Raw genomic sequence first — 25,792 nt, forward strand, 5'->3', positions numbered from 1 at the left:
AGAAACAAACTGTCGCCATGCGACATAGGCCAAAGTGTCGGTGGTAGCGTAGCAGAAGGGTTAAGGAATGGGGCTTGTACTGTTTTGGGTTCAGTTCCCAGCCAGGCCCCTATTGTTGTAAGTAACTGAATTGCTTCAATAAAAAGTGTCTGCTAAATGCAAAAATATAACTACGACATTGGACATTTCTTTCTATGACTGACAACTGAAGCTACCTTCATTTTTAAATCTTTCATTTAATCTCCAACACCCATTCACATTGCATGCTTTCTCCAAGGAAAGTGAATGCAGGGACAGAAGCATGAAAACTTTTCACAATAAATGTGTGCGTTGCATTTGTTATCGCAGCGTTCCAAAGAGATTTTCGAGGAAACATCTGCGGTCTGTTCAGGAGACACGCCGTGTAGTCTTTCTTTTTGGCCCTCCTCGCGGCTGACTCACTGAAATTAGTCACCGAGTGACGCCGCATTCTGATGTCGACGCGGCAACAAAGGGAGCAGGGGCCCAGCCGGGAGCTGCATTTTTTTTTGGCCGAGGCCCGCCAAGGCAGGCGCCTCGGGCGCAGCGGCGCGGAGATACTCGGCACATTGTTCCTCCCTGCGGATCCCTTTCTATTCCTCCTCCGCGCTACCGTCCCACGCGCCCCGGCGAAGCGGCATGGAATGTGTTTACCGCTGCTCCGTCACAAATGCCCCCCCCCCCCCCCCCCCCCCCCCGAAAACCCCCCACCTCCCTTTGGAACCCCACCCGCTGGGGCTATCTGGAGCCCGTGCTTGGACGCGGCAGAGAAAAAAAAAACGCTTCTGACTCATATTCTGACAAAAAAAAAAAAAAAAAACTCCCGGACGTCTCCAACTGCCATCTTGGGAATTCTGGCAACTCCAGAACAAAACGCAATTTCTCTTTGATCTCCCTGCTGTGTCATCCAAAAGGAAATTGAATATCTGTCTCAAACAGCGGTGCTAAAAAAAGTAAGTTTTATGTTCTTGTGATGCAAAGCAAACAGCACTGGTACAGACCAATACAGAATCACAAATGTACTTTTATCATGTGGGACTGAAGGCACCTTAAACGCAAACCACCTCTTTTGCACTCTTCGTAGCAACCTCACAGCAACAACTGTTTCGCCCTCTTATTACGTCTGGGCTCAATTTGACCCCAAACATAAAAGGTGTCAGAAAATGTCAACATAACAGGAGGGCTAAAACACAATTTAGACCCAGCTGAATTAAGGCCCGGGCACACCGTGGTCGGCCAAGAGAAAGCAGTGGTGGAAACGGAGGAGGTCCAGAGGTTGACATTACTTTCGGGAGGTGGTGGGGGAGGAAACTCGTTCAAGTCCATGCTGAGAGTTCACTGCCTGGAGAGGACCCGCTCAGCAGCTGGCGAAAAAATCCACTGGCCTCATGCACGCTCCTGTGGGTGGGAGGGGGGGTGGGGGAGGGGCGGGGAGGAGGAAAAAAAAAAACAGAAGTTACAGAGTGCAGAAAATCAATCAAAAGATAAACAGCGCAGACTCCACACTTTAAAAAGAGAGAGAAAGAACTGCGCGTGGCTACGCATACACATCCTCCGACTGCTTGTGCTCTGAATTTCCTTTTTGGCTCTAATTCCCTCGCTGTCGAGCTAACGCCAGCAGGGAGAAAGGGCTGCATTGTGGTCGCGGGCCTTTGTGTGTGTAAATTAAAAGGCCTCAGCTAAAGTCGGGGCTAATTTGAACCGACAAAAAAAAAAAAAAAAAAAAAAAAAAAAAAAAAAAACAGGACTGACACCCCTGGGGGCTCTTAAATGACAAGGGTTTGGACCGTTAACATAGGATGGCAAAACAAACAAACGCGGTATTATGTCAGCACGCGTTTCGCCTCTGTCCACAACAATCGCTGTGTACAAGTCGGCTTGTCTTTCCCAGAATAAACACGAGCATGTGTGTGTGTGTGTGCACTGACCCCGGGTGTAAATCATCCTGTGGCTGACAATTTAACACCATCGGAATGGAAATAACATCAGTGAGTAATTGTTACCAAAGGGCCCAGAGGCTAAAAGTTTAACTCCTCTAGTTTGCATTCTACTTTAAATGCAAATTAGGTTGTGTTATTTCAGATGCACAGCGGCTAAGTCAACCTTTATTAATATATGGTTAATGTACCGAATTGAGTTAATTATTGACTCGCCTTTGTGAATTTCTTACTTTGCAGCCACCAAGGTGCACTTTGCAACTAAGCATATATTTTTCATTAATTATGCAAGTACATTCCTGATTATTTGCACCAATCTGCATCAGATTCATAACCTAGCTTATTACCATGCACAGAAATAGGCCTACATGAAAACAACAAACACCCACAATCTTCAGTCCAATTTTGTTGTAAAGGTTATATTCATTTGAAATGCAGCAACTTCTTTGAATATTTATGAATAAATAGCAATTGGCTACTTTAAACTCTATCTAAACACCCAAGAAAAATAAAAACATTACACAGATGTTATAAGGGTCAAACAGGGGTTAAATGACAAATTCTACACCATGTCTGGGGTCAATGCAAGGGATAGGCCTAGCCTATACCCCATATCGCTAAGAACTGTGGTGTGAAACAAAAAAATACACAAGGCTTGTCATCTTTTTGGTCCATCGTTTTGGTACATGAGGAGACAGTGCATACCTTAAACTGGTAAAAAAAATAAAATAAAAAAGTACACATTTTTGAAATGTTGCGCTGCAACCACACATTCAGAGATATAGGCCCACTGGAAATGAAATGATAACACTTGCTCACTGAAAACAAGATTATCAATTCCCTGTGTTGAAATCTAAAAACCACAGACTCAGTAAATTCTAAATATTGATTGAATGATTCATGTCTTGGATTCAAAATTCAAGCGCCAGTCGAAGCAAAGCTACGTGTGCATATCAAGGCAAGGTTTCATGTGTACAGCAACAGAAAGAAATTGTGTCCATAAGTGACTAAGTGACAAGAATTCTATTGAAATCAGTCATTTCATGTGTTCACTTGCAGAGATTCAGAAGGCATAACATGACACTGCAACAAGGCTCTATAATACAATCTTCTACAATAAGCAGATTGCTCGGTTCGACATCACTGAAAATCCTGGCAAACGTTCAGTTCCTTTCAGCATCGCTGCCATAGTCAACATCTGCAAATTGCAGACATGTGAATTTATTCCACCTGAGAAACATTTCATGGTGAAAAAGCAGGACTACCTTGCATTTAGATTTGCATTTTGTTCATTCTCAATACCAGTATACAAACTGTGGGGTAGCCTATACTGTGTAATCAGCTTAAAGGATCATAGTGATTAAAGTGTGTTTGGACTAGGAAAAGTGTCTAAGAAAACATTAAACAGGGAAAGACACAACACCGTTAGATTAAGGGAGTCAACCTGCATTACACACCAGGACAAGCACTGAGAACAATGTCGAACACGTACCCTGAATATTGCTTTTAAAGGTATTCAGATTAATAAATATATTTCAAATGGCAAGGATAATTCAGCTCCTTTCGACAATACCAAACTTTTATTTAAAAAACATAATCTACATAAAAAATAAACACACACCATTTATAATGTTGTTTTTGAAAATAGAGAAATATTTCATCAAACGCAAGGTGTTTAGTATTGTTTCACAGGAAGCTCACTGGAACACAGGAAGTTTGATTGATTTCTGTTCAGGAAGTATTTTATCTCATTCTGTTGACAGCCCTCACATCAAAGGACCAAAAATACTCCAGAATCTTCCCATCTTTAAAACATTTTTTACATCCTATCCTTTCACACAGGACCCCCTAATGGAAAATCTTGACTTGGACTTTAGCCTTTGAAACCTGCAATGAAAAATAGGCTATAGCCTATAGCCTACTTCTAATTGACTCTTTGAAATATATTTTATTTGCTTAAGTCTAAGGTGTTAGCCCACCAGCCATTAACTCAAAGCCCTGGATATTTGTTAACATCCATACATCAAACTGACTGTCATGTATGAAGTTTCACATCAGCTTATTGAAATGAGTTATTGGTTTCTTGAGGTATTCAGTTGCATTATGGGAAGGAGGACACACACAGAGGAGCTGAGTGCACACATGTGCTATCAGTGCATAGGGCTAACTGATAGTTTCAATAATATAATATATTTTGAATTCTATAAGGCTAACTGAATTCAAGAAAAAAATTATCAATGTGTAAAGAGAGAACAGGAGTTATACATTGTTGCTAGATTTTTTTCGAATATGACCATATAAAATGACCCTTCATTCCTCTCCTCGCTTCTACCTGACTCAATGGCACGGGGATATACTCGCTTTAGGATTCAGGCAGACCTCTATTCAGCTATAATCACATATTATTTTTGGCTTATCTGACGACAGACTAAAGATAAAAGCTTCAGAGCAGACAGTACTCCAGAAATAAGAATGATGCTATCTCCGCAATACAGAAAGGAAATCTTTAGAAAGACGCCTTAAGTTTATTTCTTCTTGGACCTTCCTTCCACTCCCCCCCCCCCCCCGCCACCCCCCGAACCATTGATTTCTTTATGTTGCCCACCATCTTGTTAAAGAAATCTGAAAACGGCTAGGCCAGACAGCAGACTGATGCTTTTCGTTGACAGGAAGTGCAATGAAAACGTAAACAGGGCATGGCTGTTCTGTAATTGGCTGCACTGTATGAGACGCATGTGTTCTGCGATGCAGACCCGGCCAGAGGAACAGCTCGTAGGGAGAGAAAGGCTTAGATGCCTTTGAATGACCCATCACCCTAATCATGGCCGTGGACATATCAAACTAATCTTAGGAAATCCATCATATATCAAAGTATTTAAGCAGAGACCTTCACACAAAGTATGGAACAAGCAGATCTTCACCAAGGTTAAAAGGGTGCACTGATACGGTCACAGATCTTTCGTATCAAAATGATCTTGAAACTGATTAATAGCCTATATAAAATTGAAATAAAATAGAAATGCACTCACACAAAAAAGTTTTCAACTGCTTTGAAAGTAACTTATATTGGAAAGGTAACTAGCATTGCACTAGCCGTATTTTGAACAAGCTTTTATTTTGCAGCTATAAATCTTAAGTTATTAACCAAAAATCAAACAAACCACAAGCAGGATCATACTGGAGAATTCATTTATTTCTATGTCAAACGAGGCAGCATAAGGCTGAGCATAATAACCTGTCTGTTGCTGACATCTGTTAACTTTAAACTTCTACCTGTCTTGTCTTTGCAAAAACACCACAGAGAACATGAAAACTACCAGAAAAAGCTAGATAAAAAATACCCAGACCAGACTGTGAGTTCAAAGACAGCAAGGCATAATTCTAGCAGTATAAAGAAATGATATCAGTGAGGGAACACACTGAAGGGGGAACAGCAATCTGTTGAAGAGTAGGTGGCCTCAAACCACCCAGCTCCACCTAAACTGCTTCTAGCACTGCTAATTTGTGAAAGCATCCATCTATGTGTCAAGCAACTTTAAAATGGGTGTTTTATTGTACACAAGAATGTTCCATTATTTTTGTTTCATCGTGCCACTCCCTAGGAAACTTGCACCCTGATTTTAATTGGATTCGACAAATAGTTACAAAGAAAGAGGGAAAGTGCTATTTATTTATTAGTTTAATACTTGATTTTTCTGCATGAGTGATAATAACAAAGATAATCGATGCATAGTACAATAATCATTGTATATGGGGGCGACATAGCTCAGGGGGTAGGAGCGGTTGTCTGGCAGTCGGAGGATTGCCGATTCGATCCCCCGCCCTGGGTGTGTCGAAGTGTCCCTCAGCAAGACACCTAACCCCTAATTGCTCCCAACGAGCTGACCGTTGGTGTGTGAGTGTGTGTGTGTGAATGGGTGAATGAGAGGCATCAATTGTAAAGCGCTTTGGATAAAAGCGTTATATAAATGCAGTCCATTTACCATTTAGTAATAAGGAGCTTGAAAATGCACAGTTGCTTACACTATTTTCAGCTTCATACCCTGTTCTATTTACTGCAGTTGAGGCTTGTATCTCTTAGGTTCTACTACAGTATATAACACAGCAAAACGGTGAAAATTCAGGTATTGTTTAATTAAACCAGATGCAACACTTGGGTGGCTAAGGAGCCTGACTGTTATGGTATTTTTTAAAACTGTTACTGATACCAATTTTAGAGGGGAAATATTCACTGATTGCCAATATGGTGGCTGGTATAGTGATTTTTTTGAGCAAGAATAATAACAGACCATTTTCTGTGCGGATTGTGCATTGATTATGTCGCCCAATTTTACATTGAACATTGTGACCTAAGTAAACATCAGCATGTTGGACATCAATCAATTACTGACTATCAATACTGCCAGTAAATTAGTGACACAAGAAGCATAGCTTATCTGCACTTGCACCTGCTAGAGAGGCTCTTGTCCTCACAGATGTTCCCTATTGTGCAGAGCCAATGCTGCACACTTCTAGAATTCTGTCATGCCATGGACACCATCATAATTTGTTACAGTGTGATTGGATAGCCCAAGGGAATGTTCTAACTTGTTTTGTTTTTTCGCCCCACTTAATTATTTTGGTTTTGACTGGAGCTGAAAACATAGAGAGGATAGAGGAAAAACTATCAGAAATAAGAGTGTCATCATCTGTTTGATTCCTATTTAAAAGAATAATATAAAGATGCTCAAATAATGACAAATCCAGATGAGAAAAAGCTTCAGGACCAGCGAGTTTATCTTTTGCCACCTACCCTTGATAGCAGATACCTACAGTTAAGTCATAAACGACACCAGACATATCCACAGGTTATAGGTAGGACTGTCACTATTTCCAAAAACTGAGTTCACAAAATCTCATAAATAAGAGAAATTAATTTAAATTTATTTGAATTTTCTACCATCAAAATTTCATTAAAATGTTGCCTAAATGTATCATTATTATGGCCCAGTTTTTATTTCCCATAAAACCTGTAGCTGAATAGTTTAAATGTGCTATGCCACGGCTATGAAATAATGACAACAGCATCTTTACAATTCATTAAACAAAACAAAATTGGGGAATAGCAATGCCAATGATTCTGCTCACAGCAATAAAATGAGGTAATTCTACTCTAAGAAGCAAATGTTGAATGAAAATCCAATGAAAAACAAAGGTATCCCATCAATCTGCTGTAGAGCTAAAATCTGACACACAGAGGTAAACATAAATCAAATCTGTTATGTGCAGACATGCTTTGCAGCCAGGAATGTTTATGTAGTACAAGGGCTGGGTGAAAAAAAGACACCGAACTTGCTATACTGGAGGTCATGTGGTTCATTTCTGTAGCAAGTAACTACACCACAGTCTGGCAAACACTGCCAAACCTCTGGGCAAAATTACATTTCTGTTGTTCCATAAAATGTCAGTAGTGATGATATGGGATACTATAATATAATTATTGTACTATTGTTTTATTATATTTATTTTATGATCATATTGACTATGATATTCAGGATAGGTGAAATGTGAAATATAGCTTTAATACAACAGGCTGTGCTCTGAAATAGCATGGTAGCTTTAACTGTAGTACTGATATGAGCCAGGTAACATAGCATCTACAGATCCGTCACCAAGACACCTGTCCAACTTTCCTCTCAGACCGCATCTCAATCTCGTGCAGAGGAGTTAGTTGTCCATCTCTGCACTGGTTCCTAGTCCCTTGGATGCCTAGCCAGCTCAAAACTGAAGAGACTCCGTTGGTCCTTTGTTCATAATTAATTGGATATTTAACCTTGTAAACCTCCATTTTGGGATTCACCTTTCTAGTTGTACGCTGCACCATAGCCATCTCTGTGTACAGACTCCCTTATTCTATAGTTACTCTTTTATAGGGCTGTCTTTTCCAGCTGGCGCATGGCGTGTTGTGAGCCATCACACAGGTGAAGTGGTATTTTCGTCATGGATTTTGATGCGCCTGAGCTGTTTTGTAATTGTGTAATTCGCTGTGGGCCGAAGTGGGATAAGAACCTCTGCTGGGGGTGTGTCAGTCAAGATCGAGCAGTGCACTGCAATTTCAACATATAACTAAGGAGAAAGTCTTCAGCAAAGTACGCGAGTGGCAACTTCCAACCCCAAAGGCAAAGGCAGTTGCCCCTCTAAAGGAAATCACTGAGCTCAGTTTAGTTTAAATACGGCATTGTTATGATTTAACGGTGGAATTGTGTGTCATTATTTTTTTAATTAGTTTGAGCGACGTTTCATACCAAGTCAGTCACTGCTGTGAAAGAGACCATTGCCATTGTTATGAACTTCCCTGGTTTTATTTGTTTAATAATGTACATTTTTTCTTAGTTGCAACATAGCACATTTAAGCTATTTAGCAAAAGGTTTAATGGGAAATTAAAACTGGCCTATCATAAACGTTTAGGAAATGTTCTATCGAAATTCTGATGAAAGGAAAATCGAAAAACAAACTTCTCTTATTTTTAAGATTCATTTGAACTCAATTTTTGAAAAAAGTGACAGCCCAACTCTGCACCACCCACAAAAGAACACCTTGGAAGGTATATCCTTATGCTTGCCTTCCATTTCACTGGCAGACTACAGAAATACGCAGTCCACCCTGCACAAAGCACACAGCTCTTAAAGTTAATGAAAAGAGCTCATTTGATTGGCTACAAATGAATCCAGCTGCAACACACCCACTCATAATATATTCAGCATAATCCAGCCCATTTTCCACCTGCGGCACGTGCTTTCAATTGAGCACTCCTTGCCTCAGGTAAGGAAAATACAAACATTCAATATCCATGCCCATGCACCCATGCGCTATGCACCTGACTGTACCCATGCACCATCCGACTGGCTCCAGAAAATAGGGCCCTTTGAGTTCGCTGGAGCAAATGACAAAAAAAATCATGAAACTGCTATATCATTTTCCCCAATACATTATCAATGGGGATAACAATCTAAAGGTTGCACTTAAACATTTACCTTCTGATGTGTGCCACATGCTTGACAACTGTTCAAGAAAACCCAGCTAGTGCACAAAACGATATTCAGACTTACTACTCATTTAAGAGTCTGGTACAGTGCTACAGTCTACAAATAGATGCACTGGGTCTTCTGCAAATAGGGTTTAAGCTAATCCTCTAAACAAGGTCTAAGCTACACCTGTCGCACAAAAAGAACCCTAAAACCTCCAGGTTCAAGTCACATAGCTGAACATTATAAACAACCAGCTGGTCAAAAGAAATGAAAGAGGAAAGACTTGCGATGACACATTCAGCAGAGCGTGTCATTACACGTCTGAACAGCCTTTGCCTGGTGCAATTTCTCTCAGAAAGAAAACTCTCATCTGGGGCTTCGAGTTAAAGCTGGCCAATTTGTCTGCAGTGCTTTCCACTTTTCTCACGATCTCCAAAAATGTGCAGGCTACGTGATACGTTTTGAAAAATCGATTGCGCCGGAAACATGACAGTTGGTAAGATGGTGGATTTCTCTGAGGAGTTATAAATTAAATCTCTCTATTTTTCTCTAATGCATTCTTACACACACACACACACCATTAGTAAAATGATGGATATGTTTAGGCCCTACTTATTTCATGAAAAAAGCTGCCAATCATACAATTTATACCCATATTTCAAAGTAAAATATTCGAAGAACAAAAAATGAATGAAAAATAAACTACAGAACAACACACTCAAGTCCACCCAGACCTTGTTCGATTCCTTATGCTGCATACGCTTTTACCAGTTTAAGAAACATTTAAATGAATTTGTTCTTATTTGGATGAATGTACACCACTGTTCAGATCCATTTTCATTTTTATTTCATTTCATTATACATTTTCTCTCTCCCCCTCTGGAGCACGGTCATAAACTCTACAGTACAAAGAGGCTGTAGGTCTGCACCTGTACTTGCAAAACAATTGAAATTCCTAAGGCTCACTCATTAGTTTGGAAACATAAACCCACATAGCTCCAGGACCAGAGGACATAGCAGTATAAAAGAATGATGAAGCAGCCAAACAGAAGACAGGATATACAATATTGTTATTAGCTGCCAACCATGCAAATAATTTAAATATCGTAAAAAAAAACATTTGCTTCACAATTCTTACACATGAAATACAAACATGAGCCCGCTAGTAGGCCTACATTTACAATCGAGATCAGTCTGCGTGCATGTGTGATGTGTGGCTCGTGCATGTGTATGTACTGTATAGGTGCTATTGTCTGCTGATTTATGAAATGACAACAGCTTTTATTTGATCATGGCCACAGCAGAAATCAAGGATGTTGTGATATCCATCAGTGGTTTGCAAAGAAAATGGGTGGATTGGTTAGTTCAATGTCCACTGGGAAGAATATTCATAGTAGTGATGAGACAAAATGCAAATTCAAATGTTTGACAGCAGAGGTATTTGTGACTTTAAGAACACAGATTTCACACAGCTAATATTTTTGCGATTATAGTTTAACAAAGAAATTAGCAGCTCAGTGTGCAGTTCACATACAACTGAAGGGCAACTATGGACCGCTAGGACTGGAATCTAAAACCTGTGCTCTAGAGCATGCATTTCCATATGCCATTGTACAGCCTAATTGCTGTTCTCCATCTGAGTAATATTATGACTCCTGTGATTTGCATTGTTTCTTGGCATTGTTTCATTGCTGTTGTAAACTTGAGCAAAGCGCTCAACCTACTGTAAATTATGCAAATAAATACATTCAGGGAATATCCTGGATTTAATCCAGATTCCTGCAAGAATGCAAAATCTCCCAGAAATGGTTCCCAGTAAAAGAACATAGATCTGAACGAAATCTCTTGAAATAAACCCATATCCCCATCTGCCTATATATACTTCAATCTCCTGATATAAACTGGCAGTTTGCATATCAACGGAATGTGTATTATATAAAGTGCATTTGTTTTGGATGCACTGTAACTCCTGATCCACAGTTCGGAAAGAAGAGAGCTACAGCAGAAAGTCAAAAGATTACACCAGCAAATTGGCTTGCATCACTCTCCAATATTCACAAACAGGAAAGAAACGTTACAGGGATTGAGGATCAACCAATCTCGGAAGTAGACAGCAGCATAACTTATTTCGACGTAGACCTGCCATCTCTTTGCCAGGGAAATGTGCTTACTCATAGCATCCTTGTTTTGGGCCTAAAGGGTTTCTACTGTATAGCTCACATCACTGTTCCTGGGCAACAAGAAAACGCACTCTAAATCGCCAGTGAAAAGCATAATGTCTCTATGAATGGTGAGTAAGATCACCAACAAATGCAGTCTGGCTCCTCCCACAAAACAATGACAGTTTTGCAACACCCTGGAAATGCACAACTTTTTGTGCATGAACTTCATTGGATGACACCGGTATTGTAGTGATGAAACTATGCTCCGCAGATAATAATATATCCGGATGGAAACCAAGAAATATTCATTATTTTATTGGGAAAAATATTGCCTCACATGATACAGTATACAATAAGGAAGAGAAAATTAACAATAGCTGTTTGTGGAAGGATGGGTGTTTTCGCCACCCATTTTTTCAGAAATAGTAGGCCTACGTCTCGCTTAGAGTTTTACTGGCTGACAAAGCAAGTATGCAGTAGAAAATCAATAATATTTGGCATTGCTCCACAATGCTTCACATCACCCATTCTAAAGAGCATTAGGTGTGTAAAATAAATACACTATTAATAGCATGTCCTGAGGCAAAAACAACTTTATTTTCTGCTGAACTCATCATCAGTTGCATTTGGGCGCAGTATTCTCCTTACTGGAAAGCTTCCTTACATAGTATCTTCAGCAACCACCATACCTCCCCTACCTTTAAAGTGAACTGAGAAAAATTATCAATGATTAAGTGTCTTTTTCAGCAATTCTCAATGTGTATTTGCCACATAACAACCAATGAAAACGTCTGAGGGGCTGCAGCACATGTACGACCTTGTTCCATTAATAAAAAAGATGTATTAGTACTAGAGGTCAACAGATATGGGTTTTTCAAGGCCAGTGCTGATGTTGATGTTTACGTGGGCAGGAAGACCGAGAGGTTAGTATTTTTTAGGTTTAAATTTTTCCCTTGTGAAAAGACACCAGGCAAACTGCACATGGGGAATAAGTTTCCATAGCAAATATTGTACTGATTTCGAACTGGACCAGAGCATGAGACAAAAACCTGAGTACACACAAAGATTATTTCAAAATTGTTATTTCTTTTTTTTAAGTTATCAAACCCCAATATCACCCATGCAAAAAAAGTAATTGCCCCCTTAAACTTAATAACTGGCTGCAACACCTTCAGCAGGAATAACTGTAACCAAACGCTTCCTATAACTTTAACATTAGTCTTGGTTTAGGTCCTGCTACAGCATCTCTATTGGGTTCCAGTCAGGAACTGCTTCTTTTCAACCATTCAGATGTAGACTTGCTTTTGTTTTTTTGGATTATTGTCTTGCAGCTCATGGACAGATGACAGGACATCCTCCGTAAGAATTTTCTGGTGCAAAGCAGATTTCATGGCTCCTTCAATAATGGTAGATCGTCCATGTGCCGAGGCAGCAAATCACACGCAAAAAACCCCATCACACCTCCACCACATTTGACTGTTGGTATGATGTTCTTACTGTGAAATTCGCATTATGCCAGACCTGATGGAACCTGTGTCATCCAAGAAGTTCTACTTTTGACTCACATTTCCATAGAACATTACAACAAAGGGCCAGTTTTTTTTGCAAATGTGAGAGGAGCATTGATGTTTCTTTTGGCTCACAGTGGATTCTGCCTCGCTACTCTTCCATGAATCTCATTTTTGACCAGTCTCTTTCTTGTAGAATCATGAAGACCGACCTTAGCTGAGGCTAGAGAGGATGTTCTTCTGCAATCTTTCACATGGGTGATAAGGGTGTTTTATAACTTTTAAATAACTATTAAATAAACCAAAACAGTTAAAATGGGTTTTGTTTACACAGTTTCCCTTTGCCTAATATTGCATTTTGTCTATAGGTCTGAAACCATTCAGTGGGACAAATATGCAATAATAGAGGGAATTAGGAAGGGGGAAAAATACATTTTCACTGCACTGTGCATGAAGGCCTTAGATTATGTTTTCAAAAATAATTATACAACTATATATTGTATATTATACAACCCATTAAAATTTTGTTTTATGGAGCGCAGATAATTTGTGAGCACTATACTATACTATACACCATGCTATATTTCTCTCAACACCAAATAATACTGATGCTATTGTTCAAGTGAGAACATCATTATCGCTTTGCCAGTTCACACATTTGAACAGTGGTCTAAGGCCTTCTGGTACCCCAGCAGGCCAAAGCACTCCCTTAAAATAACATTCAGCTCAAGGCTGCCTTTACAAATGTAAGAACAAAATAAGAATGAGGCAAGGTGAGAAGGGAATTAGCTCAGTGACTCCAGAACAACATCCTAACCCATACAGCATTTAATGTTCGCCTCAATAACTTAGGCCCCCGAGCTCCCTTAAAAGACTATTTCCGTGTGACAGGTGACAAGCTAACAGGCCAAAGGGGTGTCTTGTGTTCAGAAAGCCTTTTGGTTTTCAAGCACAACATGCTAACAGGCCAAAGGGGTTTTTTGTGTTCAGAAAGCCTTTTCGTTTTCAAGCACGACATGCTAACAGGCCAAAGGGGTTTCTTGTGTACAGAAAGCCTTGTGGTTTTCAAGCACTTCAATAACAAAAGAGCAGGCAGTACTGCAGCCTCCCAAACAGAAGGTTCCAGAAAACAAACAGCTATTACATCAAAAGCTTCAGCTTCTCCAAGAGAACAAACCGGCTGTGCTCTTTTCCAGCGGTGGCGCTGGAAAATATCACCTGCAACAGACAAGAATACCAGCAGCCAGCCTGAGAGTGTTTCAGTATACACGTTTCAAGTGTTAAAGACCTAACATTAAAGTGTTTTGGCTCATGGGCTCTTAATATCAAACAAAATTATACCTGCAATATTGCTCATGGAGTGGTTCACCTGTAAATGTGCTTGCTCTGAGAGCACACTGAACCCTGCAGCCTAGGTTCAAGAATACTAGGCAAACGCACCTTTTGAATAAGTGATATTTTTAATTGTTCATTCATTCATATAATTTAATGGAGCATTTATATATTATATGAGTTTTTCATGTCTACACAGTTTGCATGTGTTTTACTTAAAAAGTCTGAAGTGTTGATTACAAATGGTGAATAAACTTTGAAATTGCTCATTGTTGTTTGAGTCTGGGCTATATCAATAGGCAACTACAGTGTGAATGAAGTATGTAACTACAGTATGAATGGGGTGTAGTAAATGGTAAATGGACTGCATTTATATAGCACTTTTATCCAAAGCGCTTTACAATTGATGCCTCTCATTCGCCGGAGCAGTTAGGGGTTAGGTGTCTTGCTCAAGGACACTTCGACATGCCCAGGGCGGGGTTTGAACCGGCAACCCTCCAACTGCCAGACAATCGGTCTTACCTCCTGAGCTATGTCGCCCCTAACTAAGTGTTATGAACTTAAACAGCATTTTAAAATACAATTAAGCTCCAATTGTGTCCAAATGAAATGTTCCAAAACAGATTAAAATAATTTTTATCCAACTGATTTATTTTTGTGCTTTTTTATTTTAACGTGCACATGTTACAATCAACACTGAATGCAAATGTTCGTCTACTTACACCCATTTTTGTGGACTGCGTGTAAGTGAGAAATGTTTAATTATGTCCATTACAAGAATATTGTAGTTGATATATATTGATGGAGTTTGACGGGTTTCGCAAAAAGACGATTTGAGACACACCCAGGCGGCTCACTGAAGAGAGAATACCAGGCCCTTTATTCACACCAGTGAATCTGTGAGCTACATTGCAGCATTAAATGTTCGAAGGAATTGGCAATCTAAGCACAAAAATTACATAAGCACACGCACAGACATAGAGAAGAGATATTTTCTCTGACAAGAATTGAAGTGGCTCTTAAAAGAGCCTTTGTTGTATGGATTGCGTGTAGTGCACAACATCCAGAGAACCTGCCCATTCCTCACCACCTACTCAACCCAGCTCTTAGTCCAGGCCCTGATAATCTTCCGCCTGGACTGCTGCAACTCCATACTTACTGGACTCCTTGCCTCCGGCATCCAACCTCTGAAGCACATTCGCGTGCCGCTCCTCATCTGATCTAAAACCTTCCTGACCTCCCTCCACTGGCTACTCATACCAGCTCGCATAAAATTCAAAACCATGGTGTTGGCCCATCGGGAAACTAAAGGGACAACTCTGTCATATCTTCAAAAGATCATCAAACCCTACACACCAGCCAGAAGTCTCTGTTCTGATACTGCTAGTCATCTGCCCCACCCCTGCCCCCCCACCATGTGCCTGCCCTTCTAGGTCATGTCTCCTGTCAGTTCTGGGCCCCCAGTGGTGGAATGGACTTCCCACTGCAGTCAGGACAGAAGAAACCCTGCCCATCTTCCAACACAGACTGAAGACTCACAGTTTAAGACTGAACCATGGTACCTCCGACCCCCTTTAGATATAGCCTACTATCTTCAGATATCTTATATCTTTCTTTCCCTGAATTTCCTTTTTGATAATGTTACAGCTATAGCTGTGTAAAGCTAGGCTATCTGTTGCAACAGAAACTGTTGTTTGTTAGGTTTGTGTGACACTTATTGATTATAAATGAGTTCTTGGTGATACTGCATTTTTGTATTCCTGAGAGTAACACTGATGTTCTCTACTACTTTATGCCGCTCTGGATGAGAGCATCCACTAAGTGAATGTAATGGAATGTAAAAGAGGGTATTAAGGAAGCCTTAATCAAACCCTCAGGTATATGAATCTTGCCAATGAGTAACTACAATCAAATCATGAGATGGATCAAACTGTGAGTTATCTGATTTGTCTCCCTCAAGATGACAAAAGGGGCCAACTGTTTTGTGAGCCTCTCCCATTCCAGGGATTACACACAGCCAATCCAATGCCAGGAAGCTTTCCATGAATGCATTTTTTAAATAAGCTTCATATTAACAATGTGCACCAGCAGTATGCAATTTTTGTTATCGGTTATAGGTTCTGTACTTGTTTTAGTCCAGCTGTGACTAAAATATTTGCTGGATTTGTTTTGTATGGTTTGTGAACTGACGGTATGGCACAATTATGAAGCAGGATCCCTCAGTCCTCTAGAAAATGACAAATATGTCCCTCTCCAAATGGTGTTCACCCTGGCTCCAACAGTTAGCCTGACATGCCAGAATGCTTTCCATAATCTTTTGTGGTCAGGGCAGACTTACGCAATTGACACAGTTGCTATATGAATTACCAATGTTCTGCAAACTGATTTAAGATTTGGGCACAGCATCCGCAACAACCGGGTGCCATTCCTAAGACACCATGGTCGGCGGGACCATGATTCAACATCCCAGCTAACACAAAACATTCTCACAACGTTGCTGCAATGTGGTGGCAATGTTATAACACTGACAAACGTTCCAGTAGCATTGCGAGAGCATAGTTTCATTTTTTCTCATTTGTTTTGCTTGTACAGTATGAGCACAATTAAGTACACTATACGTTTGGAACAAGCAACAATTAAAAGTTTTATTATTCATTTCCAGTTCAGGTCTTCACATAATGCTTGTTGTGATTGCCTTCAGTTTGGAGCATTGCTAGATCACACACAAAAAAACTTGTGCCACTAGGTAAAACACACCACTACTGCCATCTAAAACAATTAGGCCTACAGATTTACAGACTTTTCCCTCTGAATTTATTTTTTGTGATGCAGCACCATCCAGATAAACTACAGAACGCTTCATTAAAATGAGTGGTTTTCCAAATAGGCTATATTTAAAGCAAATCTTGCAGGCTTCCAACACTTCGATGCCCTGATGTGGAGTGAACTCAACAGCTGTGTTGCCAGACAATACAAGCTAAGGTCAGTGTACTTACTGTGCCTGAGCCATCTAATGAATGGCTTACACGCCAAATTAGAGCCTCTTAAAAGAATGCTTCAACCTGGGTGCTATCAGTCAACATCAATGACTTTGCCAAACTTGGGAAAAAAAGGATAGATTACAGCAAGGTGTTCTTATCAGTTTAAATCTGCTCTTTGCCATTCTTTTTTCAAACAATGCTGTGCTTAAGTGTGTTTATGGTTCAGTAAGGAACAAGAATATGGTAAAAGAAAGGGGGAGACTCCTCTTCAGACAAAAAAAGAGTTGAGGAAAAAATTTAGAAAGGAACCCATAGTAATAAGCATGCTCACTATCTTCCATAGATGAGACCTACAAAATCTGCCTGAGCACATAAATGGACCTCAAAGCATGAGTAAGTGTAAATTAAAACAGACACATTTCCAGGCCTGCACAAAACCAAACTGTCCATTTGACAAACACTGGGTGAAAACCAGAAGCAATTAAATCACCTAAAGCAGCTTTGTGTTACTATAGAACAACTTATGGAACCTTTCCTGATCACCTACAACTCGATATGGAAGATACATTTCAGGCTAACACTTACTAAACTCTTAGCCTGTGTAACACCATTATACTGGCTAAATAAATACCAGAATGAATACAATAAGTTTAAGTATAAAATGCTGTATACCTCATAAATATGACGAATATCACTTAGAACAGCACCTGTAACCTTGAAAAGGGCAAAATGTGCCCAGTACATCATCTTCGGCTTGTCCCTATAAATCAGATGTGACACATGGCCTTCCTACAAAACTTCTATATATCACTGCAGTCATCGGCCACAAAGTGTAGTGTGAAAAAAAAACTGTATCATTCATACTGTATTTTTTTATTTATTTAACCTTGTAGTCTCATTGGGATTAAAGTTTTTTGCATTAAAAACTTTGCCATATAAGCAGCAGTAAATTATACAAATAACACATATAACAATAGTTTACAAAACAACACAATACATATTGCATAGGCTATACAAATACCAAAATATAAAATTTAAAATGGGAAAATGCCAGAAACACTTGCATTCACTGCATGACCATTTGACAGGTTTTCGAATTAAAAGACTGAAACCAGTTTATCAATTTTATATTTCCTGTGCTTATTAAAATTACGGTTTTCATCCTACCAAATTCCTAAATATTTTTAAGAGGTTACTAGCTCAATAATTCTGGCCTTCAGGGATTTTAATTTAAAACGTGTTCCCACTTTTCTTTTTTGAGAAAACACACACTGCAGTTATGATTTCTGCAGCAATATTCAAAAGCCAGAGGTCCTGACCACTTTCTTTTCTTGAGTTGATGGATTTAGGAGCTTTCACCACGACAAGATGCTATAAAGGTACAAATGTGTAAGAAGCAGCAAAACTCCCAGAACCGTGGTAAACAAGAAGGCAAGATTCATTTACTTATTTTGATATTTTGACATAAAACAAATTCAAAAATATAAATGATCTATATTTCACTATTAAATATACAACTTTATAATAAACTACGAACATGTGACATAGCATCTGTTGAGGGAATATATTGATCAAGAACCTGGAACTCAAGGTATCTTATCTCCCACACATCCACTGACATACCGCAGCCTAGCTATATGTTTCTTTTTCTTCAGCTGAGCTTCCTTTTGCACCTATTTCACTGACACTGGAATTCTCCTCCAGTCACATCCAGCCTGCTTTGCATAGGCTTAATCAGTACATTTTCCCCAACCACGTCTCACGAGTGCTTTCATCAGCATTGCGATAATTTGCATGACTCCATTTCTCGTTGCCTACGGAGACAGATCTCTCTCTAGGCAGCAAGCTGCAGAGTATCTGAAAGAGCAATATTAAATATATATTCAAGACATTAAGCGGGTTACTCTTCACTACTCTTCACTTCGCCAAATTACTAAAAAGTAAAATGATGCTACATTTAGGCTTAACTGTCAGAATACGTACCACATTTCTGAAGAAACTTTATAACTCAAGTGAATTGTAGTAATGGGAGAATGAGGCTACATGAGCCCCAAAGTGGCTGCAGCTGTCTGTGTTCCATCAAGGATTCAGCATTTTATTGGTTCATGGGGTCATTTTGTGATTTGTCATGTACAGTAGCTCCACCCATTGCATGTCTGCGCCACATTACACCCCAGCCTCTGGTTTTTACCCTTTTGTGAATACCAAGATACACAGTTATAGCACACCGCATTCTTGAGCAACTACTGCATATGGATGAGTTGTACGGTACATGTCAAAACCGTACTATGACCTCATGCTGACATGTAGCAACTGTATTGTTTTTTTTTTTTATCATTCTGTTGATGTGCAAAGCACAACACAGCCAATCTTATTTTGCAATCAGACATCTTTAACAATGTCCAGAAAATTCCTGTCAGGAAATATATGCCATGCACGGGCCTACTGTTTCATAGAAATGAAACATACCATAGCATTTTTTTCCATGTTAGTTTAGGTCTTCCCTAAGCAAACATCTTGTAGCAGGAATGGGTTGGACATACCCTTTGTTTTCAGTTGTACAGACCCCCAAGCCAAGTTATCCATCAGTTATGTTTTGTCTTTAACTTGGATGTTAAGTATAAACGTAGCCTACACGTTGCTTGTTGCACTCCACCCAGTCAGACTGTGTTTTGGAGCCGAACAGATGATGTGTTACTTTGGACGGTTCCAGTTCCGCTCCACAGAACACAGTGGAAAAGCGGGCGGAGCCATAATTCCACAGTTTTAGCTCTCGGACAGTTCTCGCTCCTAGTTCTATTTCCGACCGTGGAAATGGAATCGGGCTAATAGTCGATATTTAAACGACCGAACAGGGCATTCCACTTGCAGTTAAACTATCGAGTAACGGTGCCAATCAAAGCGCCAACCTTCTATCAACAACTAATTTGATCGCGAAATAATTTGACTCAAATGTACAAATATTTGTAAACAAACGAACAAATAAAAAACATCGTGAGAACGCATTTTAATAGACTCTTAGGAAATAAAGAAGGTGTATTCTATTAGTTTAAGAGAAATCACGTCCTTGTGGCAAATGTGGCGAGATAGGCTAAATCCCTTCAGATGCAGTAACAAGTGGTCTTGAACTTTGTCTGTTAACTAAGAACCAAAAAGCACAAAACAGGACTTCATTTTATTGGTAGGACTAGGCTACATGTATAATATGCTAAATAACAGTTTTTTTAGGCTACTTCAGACAGAAGCTTGCAAGTTTGCAAACTAAAAACCTTATCAGAATCAAAAAGAAACTTCAGCCTACTTGTAGCAAAACCTTAGCCTAAATCGGTATGTAGGCTACAACTTTAATTTCCCTTCTTATATTTTGAAAGCATGTCAGAACAAAATCCCTGACGAATTGTGGCTGGAATTTGGATTTGTGTGTAGCCTATTCACTGGCTGGCTACGTGTAAGATCAGCAGAGTGTGATAAATCACCCGCACTTCCAGTGTTTTACGGTGTTGGTTAGGTTACTTTGCAGATGCAATGGGCTATGTGGCAGAGTAAGTAGGCTATATCGGGACTGGGTGTACGATAAACCACACGCCTTGAAATGCCCGATTTCTTTCTAATGTTGACTAACTGTTGCTACTTTCCGCTGAAATTACGACTAGCCAACTGAAATATGTATGATGACTTCATAAAGAATCTAATGTCCGACTCACCATATTCAAGGCACTGAATGTATGATAGTTAATCCTAATACCCACGGATTCTTCTGTAAATTCCTCACAATCGCGTACTATGTCCATACAACTCTGCCATCAATCGACTCTTCACTTTCCCGTTTTCCTAGCCCAGTTCTCGACTCCCGAGCCATTTGGCGAGGCAATACAGACTCCAAGCACAACCCCTCCCCTGGTGGAAAGTCATTGGTTTGCATTGCTTATACGAAGAATTAATAGGCTGAAACCAACGTCAATCACATTCCTGAGGTCTCCTGGCCTGGATGAAAATTCTACATTCCAATGTCTCCCACGTGATCCATGAAGTGGCCTGTCTTTGAACAGCTGTACAAGAATGGAAACGTCTCAAGCCAGTGTTGTGAACTCTCTCGAGGATGCTCGAGCGTCACAATGCCACGTGGAAACGTACAGTATGTTAATGCATGCGAAAAAAGAAGAATATCAAAATACATTGATTTCAAATAGTCGTGACTCCTGCATGTTATTGAAGTATATATCAAACCGACTTTCCATTGTAGTAAAATGTTCTATAAAACCAGTAGGTTCTATAAAGCCAGTTGTTATCTCGATCCTGGGGACTTGTGTATGCTGGTTTTTGTTACAGCCAATCTCTTGCTCAATTAAGGTTGTTGAACACACGAGTTTAAGTTCTTTCATAATTTGTTCCTTAAATTTATGAACGCAATGCAGGTTTGGCTTGTTATCATTTGTGTTTTCTTTTTGAATTCATTATGATTAGTTTTAGTGACCATGTGTCCACACTTTTTCACCAGTTAGGAGCCTATTGATTCACCTCCATCATTAGTTTGACCAGTTGGCTTTTTTTTAAACCACTTTTAAGCAATTATTTACATTAGCACAATAAGTATAATGTGAACATGGGACTTCTTTTGTTAATGACATGCAACGAGATTTCAGATGTGGCTTAAAAGGGTAGATAATCCCTCAAAATTTGAAAATGAACAGTTTATTTCAATCTGGGATTGCAGTTGTGGTTGGAACAAAAACCAGAATACACTGGGGGGGCCCCCTGAATTGAGTTTGAGAGCCACTGCTATAAATTTATTGATCATATTTTGAAGGTGGCAACAGGTCATTTGTCAAAGCTGCTAAATCAATACATTCATGAAAAAAGTAAGATGAGTTCAATTTAACTCGAAAACTTTAGTAGTTAATTTGAGGTGAATTCTGTCCTTTTGTTTTCAGTTTATGTACTGTTGTGTCAATAGTCAAATAGAGTTAAATGTCTGATGAAAAATTCCACCTCCACAGTGTTCAAAAAATAGCATACACGGCAGTACACAGGTTTGCAAAACATTGCTCAGCAGCAAGGCTGGAGTTTTTCTCAAGACAGAGGTGGGCAATTCCTGTCATGGAGGGCCAGTGTGTATGTAGGTTTTTGTTTCTGTCAATTACCCTGGCTAAATGAGCTAATTGGCTGTCTTAACCAACTCTGGTTTGCTTGTAGATTTGATCACAATAAAATGTTTCATATAGAGATGTAAGAACAGTCTTTAGCTGTCATTCTTGTGTCATGATGCAATACTGTAAATGATAGGGATAGCCTAATCAAGTAATTAAAGCCAAGAAGTTGGTTTGAACACCAGAAACAGATATGGCCATCATTGGTTGAGGTAATCAGGCAAACAACTGGAGGTGAGTTTTAACACACCGTAATAAACTGCAAACAAAAGTGATAAATAAATAGCTCACAAGCACTTCCCTCGGGTTTTCCTTGATGTCAACTGGTGTCTCTAACAGAAAAACCCTATCCTTAGAGTTTCCCTGAAGGACCCCCTGGAAAAGGTTTTACTGTATCTCTGCAGGAGTCATTATCTTGTCAGCATCACTTCCCTAGCTGACAACCTGCTGCCCAGACATGTCCTGACCTCTCAAGTTGAGAGAAACCAGTCCCTTTCAAGTACAGATGAGCTAAGATGGTGAAATTCTTTGAACATTATTGTACTTTTCATGACATCCTTGCCGCGCCTCAATGAATAATATCACGATGTCAATAATACACGGTGAATAATATCAGGTGTTCAGGACCATTGCGAGAATAAAGAAAAGTTAGAAACGAGTTAAATGCAATAAAGTACTCTCATTTCGAAAAATAATAATAATAATAGTTTTGTGATAACTATACAAATGAAAATTTTGCATTGTTGCACTGTACAGTGCTTATCATTGGAAGGTTCATCTAAAAACCTCTGGGAGTGTTATGATTTTCAAAAAAGACAGCTTGTTATGAGTGCCTTTCAATTATCTGTCTCATAATCTGAGCTCAGTTGAACAGGTCATTTCCCAGCATGTCTAATTAGAAGATACAAGTGACACTTCAGCTGTTCTGCTGTTCCCGTGAAAGCAAATGCTGCTACCATATGTGTTACAGCACACACACACACACACACACACACATTCAAACACACACACACACACACACACACACACACATTCAAACACACACACACACACACACACACACACACACACACACACACACACATTCAAACACACACACACACACACACACACACACACACACATTCAGATTCAAAGGTGCCTGTATGGAGAGGGCCTTAAATGCAAGATCCATGTTTCTTATATTTAAACCATGAACCCACTTGTCATTTTTTACAGGCTTTTATAGAAAATGCTGATCGATCTACTTTTGTAAAGTGTTCAAGCACATTGCAATCTTCTCAAGAGTTGGCTCTTGAAGATCTATTGGAACATCTATTCATAACTTCATGAATTCATTTAGTGGTAGGAGGTCAAATTAAAAACAATTTTACACATAATATGCATCTAAATAAAACCTAAAATTACACGTCTTGCAATGGTGGTATTGGGGAGGTTTTTTATATCTACAATCATATGTATACAAAGAAATTTCTGTGGTTTTATTGCAGTTTCTTGAACTCAAGATGAACTTCAAACTTCAACAAATTTCAACTTGTCAAACTTTAGTTCAACAAGTTGAATTTGACTCTATTTTGCATTTGATTTATATAATTTTTTTCTCAGTTAGATTAGGGATAATAGCAAGATATTTGCATTCAGATGTAATGTTGTTTTTTTCCCTCCTTGATATAAATGATAGGGTTGAGTATTTCATTTCATTTTATAGAGAAGTACATTCCCACAGTTTTTCTCATGTTTACATTAATAAATGAAAGATCAATGTGATCTGCCATACAGCAAACTTGTGAGGGATCCTTCGTAAATGGCAGAAGGCTCATAGTAGGTCTTTGAGGTACCCTCATTGTACATTTTCCAAATAAGAAATTCTACAGATTCTAACAAGGTGCAGACTGTAAGCCAAATATGACTGTCCGCTTAATTGCAGCGAGGAAAAGTTAAATAAGGATAGTTTTGATCAAAGGTTGTGAATTATTGCACCAGACGTTCCATGCAGATCAAAGAATATTGCACCAGCTACTACTCCTTGTCAGGTGTTTTTTGTCTTCTTCAAAAATAACAACTAGCTGGGTGCTCTAAAATCGAATTACATTACACCTACCTTTTCTGCAACCTTTGAAACTTGAATTTAGGAGTAAGATGTAAGAATTACCCAATTCTGTATTAATTTTCATGGATAAATTCATTAGATTTGTTATAAGTGATATAAGAATATCTGTTTTGCAGAATGTAATATCAAAGCCAGATACCTCCATTGCTTTGGATTTTTAAAAAAGTGTTTTCAATTGTTCACTCTTAGGAAATACACTTATGCTATTTAAGTGCCCCCCAAAAACTCCCTTACGTTTCAGTTATTTTTCAAGAGTTTATTTTCAGCTAATTTATCTACAGTTGAAATCAATGGAATAAGTGAAATCAATTTCTTCTTTTTAGATTGAATCACTAAACTATTTTACTACAGATGACATTCTGTAGGATCCTTATCTGGTGCGGAAGCCACAGTGTTCTGTCACTTTTGTGCTATGGTGCTACATAGCTACCAGCTGGACTATACTGGCTGTGCTGGACTCTTGCTCTATCACAGTGGTCCTGGGTAGGTTCAGTATGTATTGTACTGTGGGCTATGATCTCAGAGGTTGCTAGTTCCTGGGGGTTTTAGGTTGTTGGTAGACTCCCTCCTTTCTAGTAATGGTTTATTCATTTGATGACAGAGAGAGAGAAACACAACACAAACAGCACTCTCTAGAAAGCTAAAATTTATTCTCTAAATGTATGAAGCACGATAAGAACAAACATTTCAGCTACAGCCTTTTTTAACATGCTAAACATGAATAAATTATATGTTTGCGTTTTCTAAAGAGTGCTGTCCATGTTTTTCCTCTATTATCTTTGGGGATTCAACACCCAATTACTAAAAAAATAGGCTTGAGTTGAGCACATTTTATTCTCTGTTGATTTGTTTTATGTGCTGTTCCTGATGGTGTACATGGTCCTCCATATAGTCTGGGCAAATGCCACGGTGCTATGGCAGATATACATTATGCACGACAGCACAACCTCTAGGTCTGCATTGTTACTGTGAGTGATATGAGAAGGAGCATCTCCACGTGGCTACGGGGAAGGCAATTCTAGCGTTGGGAAATCTCTTTGAATCCTTGACAGCCACCTGCTACACTGCAGGGACCACATTTCCTCACATTGCATCATCTGGTATTAATTCCAGGGCGCCAGATCTTTCTCACCGACATGCCTGGGAATATCAACTGCGGAGAAATCTACTGTTAGTCACACATGATAACTGGTTCAATTTCAGCTGTATGAGGCTCCAATGTTTTGGTAAGGAATAGACAGGCGTGCAATGTGGAGGTGTGAATTTGGGCCTGGTCTGACTGGCCTGAAGACCCAGGTCAGCTCGAGGGGTGTTGGCAGCAGTAAGGAGCTCCAGTTGCTCCATCAGACCCTGGATGGTGTCATCTCTGTGCTGGAGGTCCGCTCTGCCTGCTGAAAGTATCCTCATCGTGGCAACCTCCCTTTCTATGGGTTTCCTGACCTCATCAGCTAACCTCTTAACTCCAACGTATTGTCTCAGAACCTGATGTTTCAGCTTCTTCACCAATAGTAGGGAGAAGTTACAGTGAGGCAAAGTACCCTGGTCCGTGTCCTCACTTTCGTATGATGTATGAGCTTGTAGGGGTCGTG

The 25,792-nt window shown here is 39.5% G+C and overlaps 1 protein-coding gene across 2 annotated transcripts in view; it reads right to left on the reverse strand.

The window, feature by feature from the left end:
- Window positions 1-20,825, reverse strand: part of arhgef10 (Rho guanine nucleotide exchange factor (GEF) 10) — an 87,117-nt gene extending 66,292 nt beyond the window's left edge. For both annotated transcript variants that reach the window (XM_035379946.1, XM_035379936.1), the window contains exons 1-2: window positions 20,651-20,825; window positions 1,305-1,416 (exon numbers count right to left, since the gene is read on the reverse strand). In XM_035379946.1, coding sequence (XP_035235837.1) covers window positions 1,305-1,344 — 40 coding nt within the window. In that variant the 5' untranslated portion in view covers window positions 1,345-1,416; window positions 20,651-20,825. The remainder of the gene's footprint in view (window positions 1-1,304; window positions 1,417-20,650) is intronic.
- Window positions 20,826-25,792: the final 4,967 nt, after the last annotated feature.

This window comes from Anguilla anguilla, chromosome 1 (genome assembly GCF_013347855.1).
Source record: "Anguilla anguilla isolate fAngAng1 chromosome 1, fAngAng1.pri, whole genome shotgun sequence".
NCBI classification, from domain to species: domain Eukaryota; kingdom Metazoa; phylum Chordata; class Actinopteri; order Anguilliformes; family Anguillidae; genus Anguilla; species Anguilla anguilla.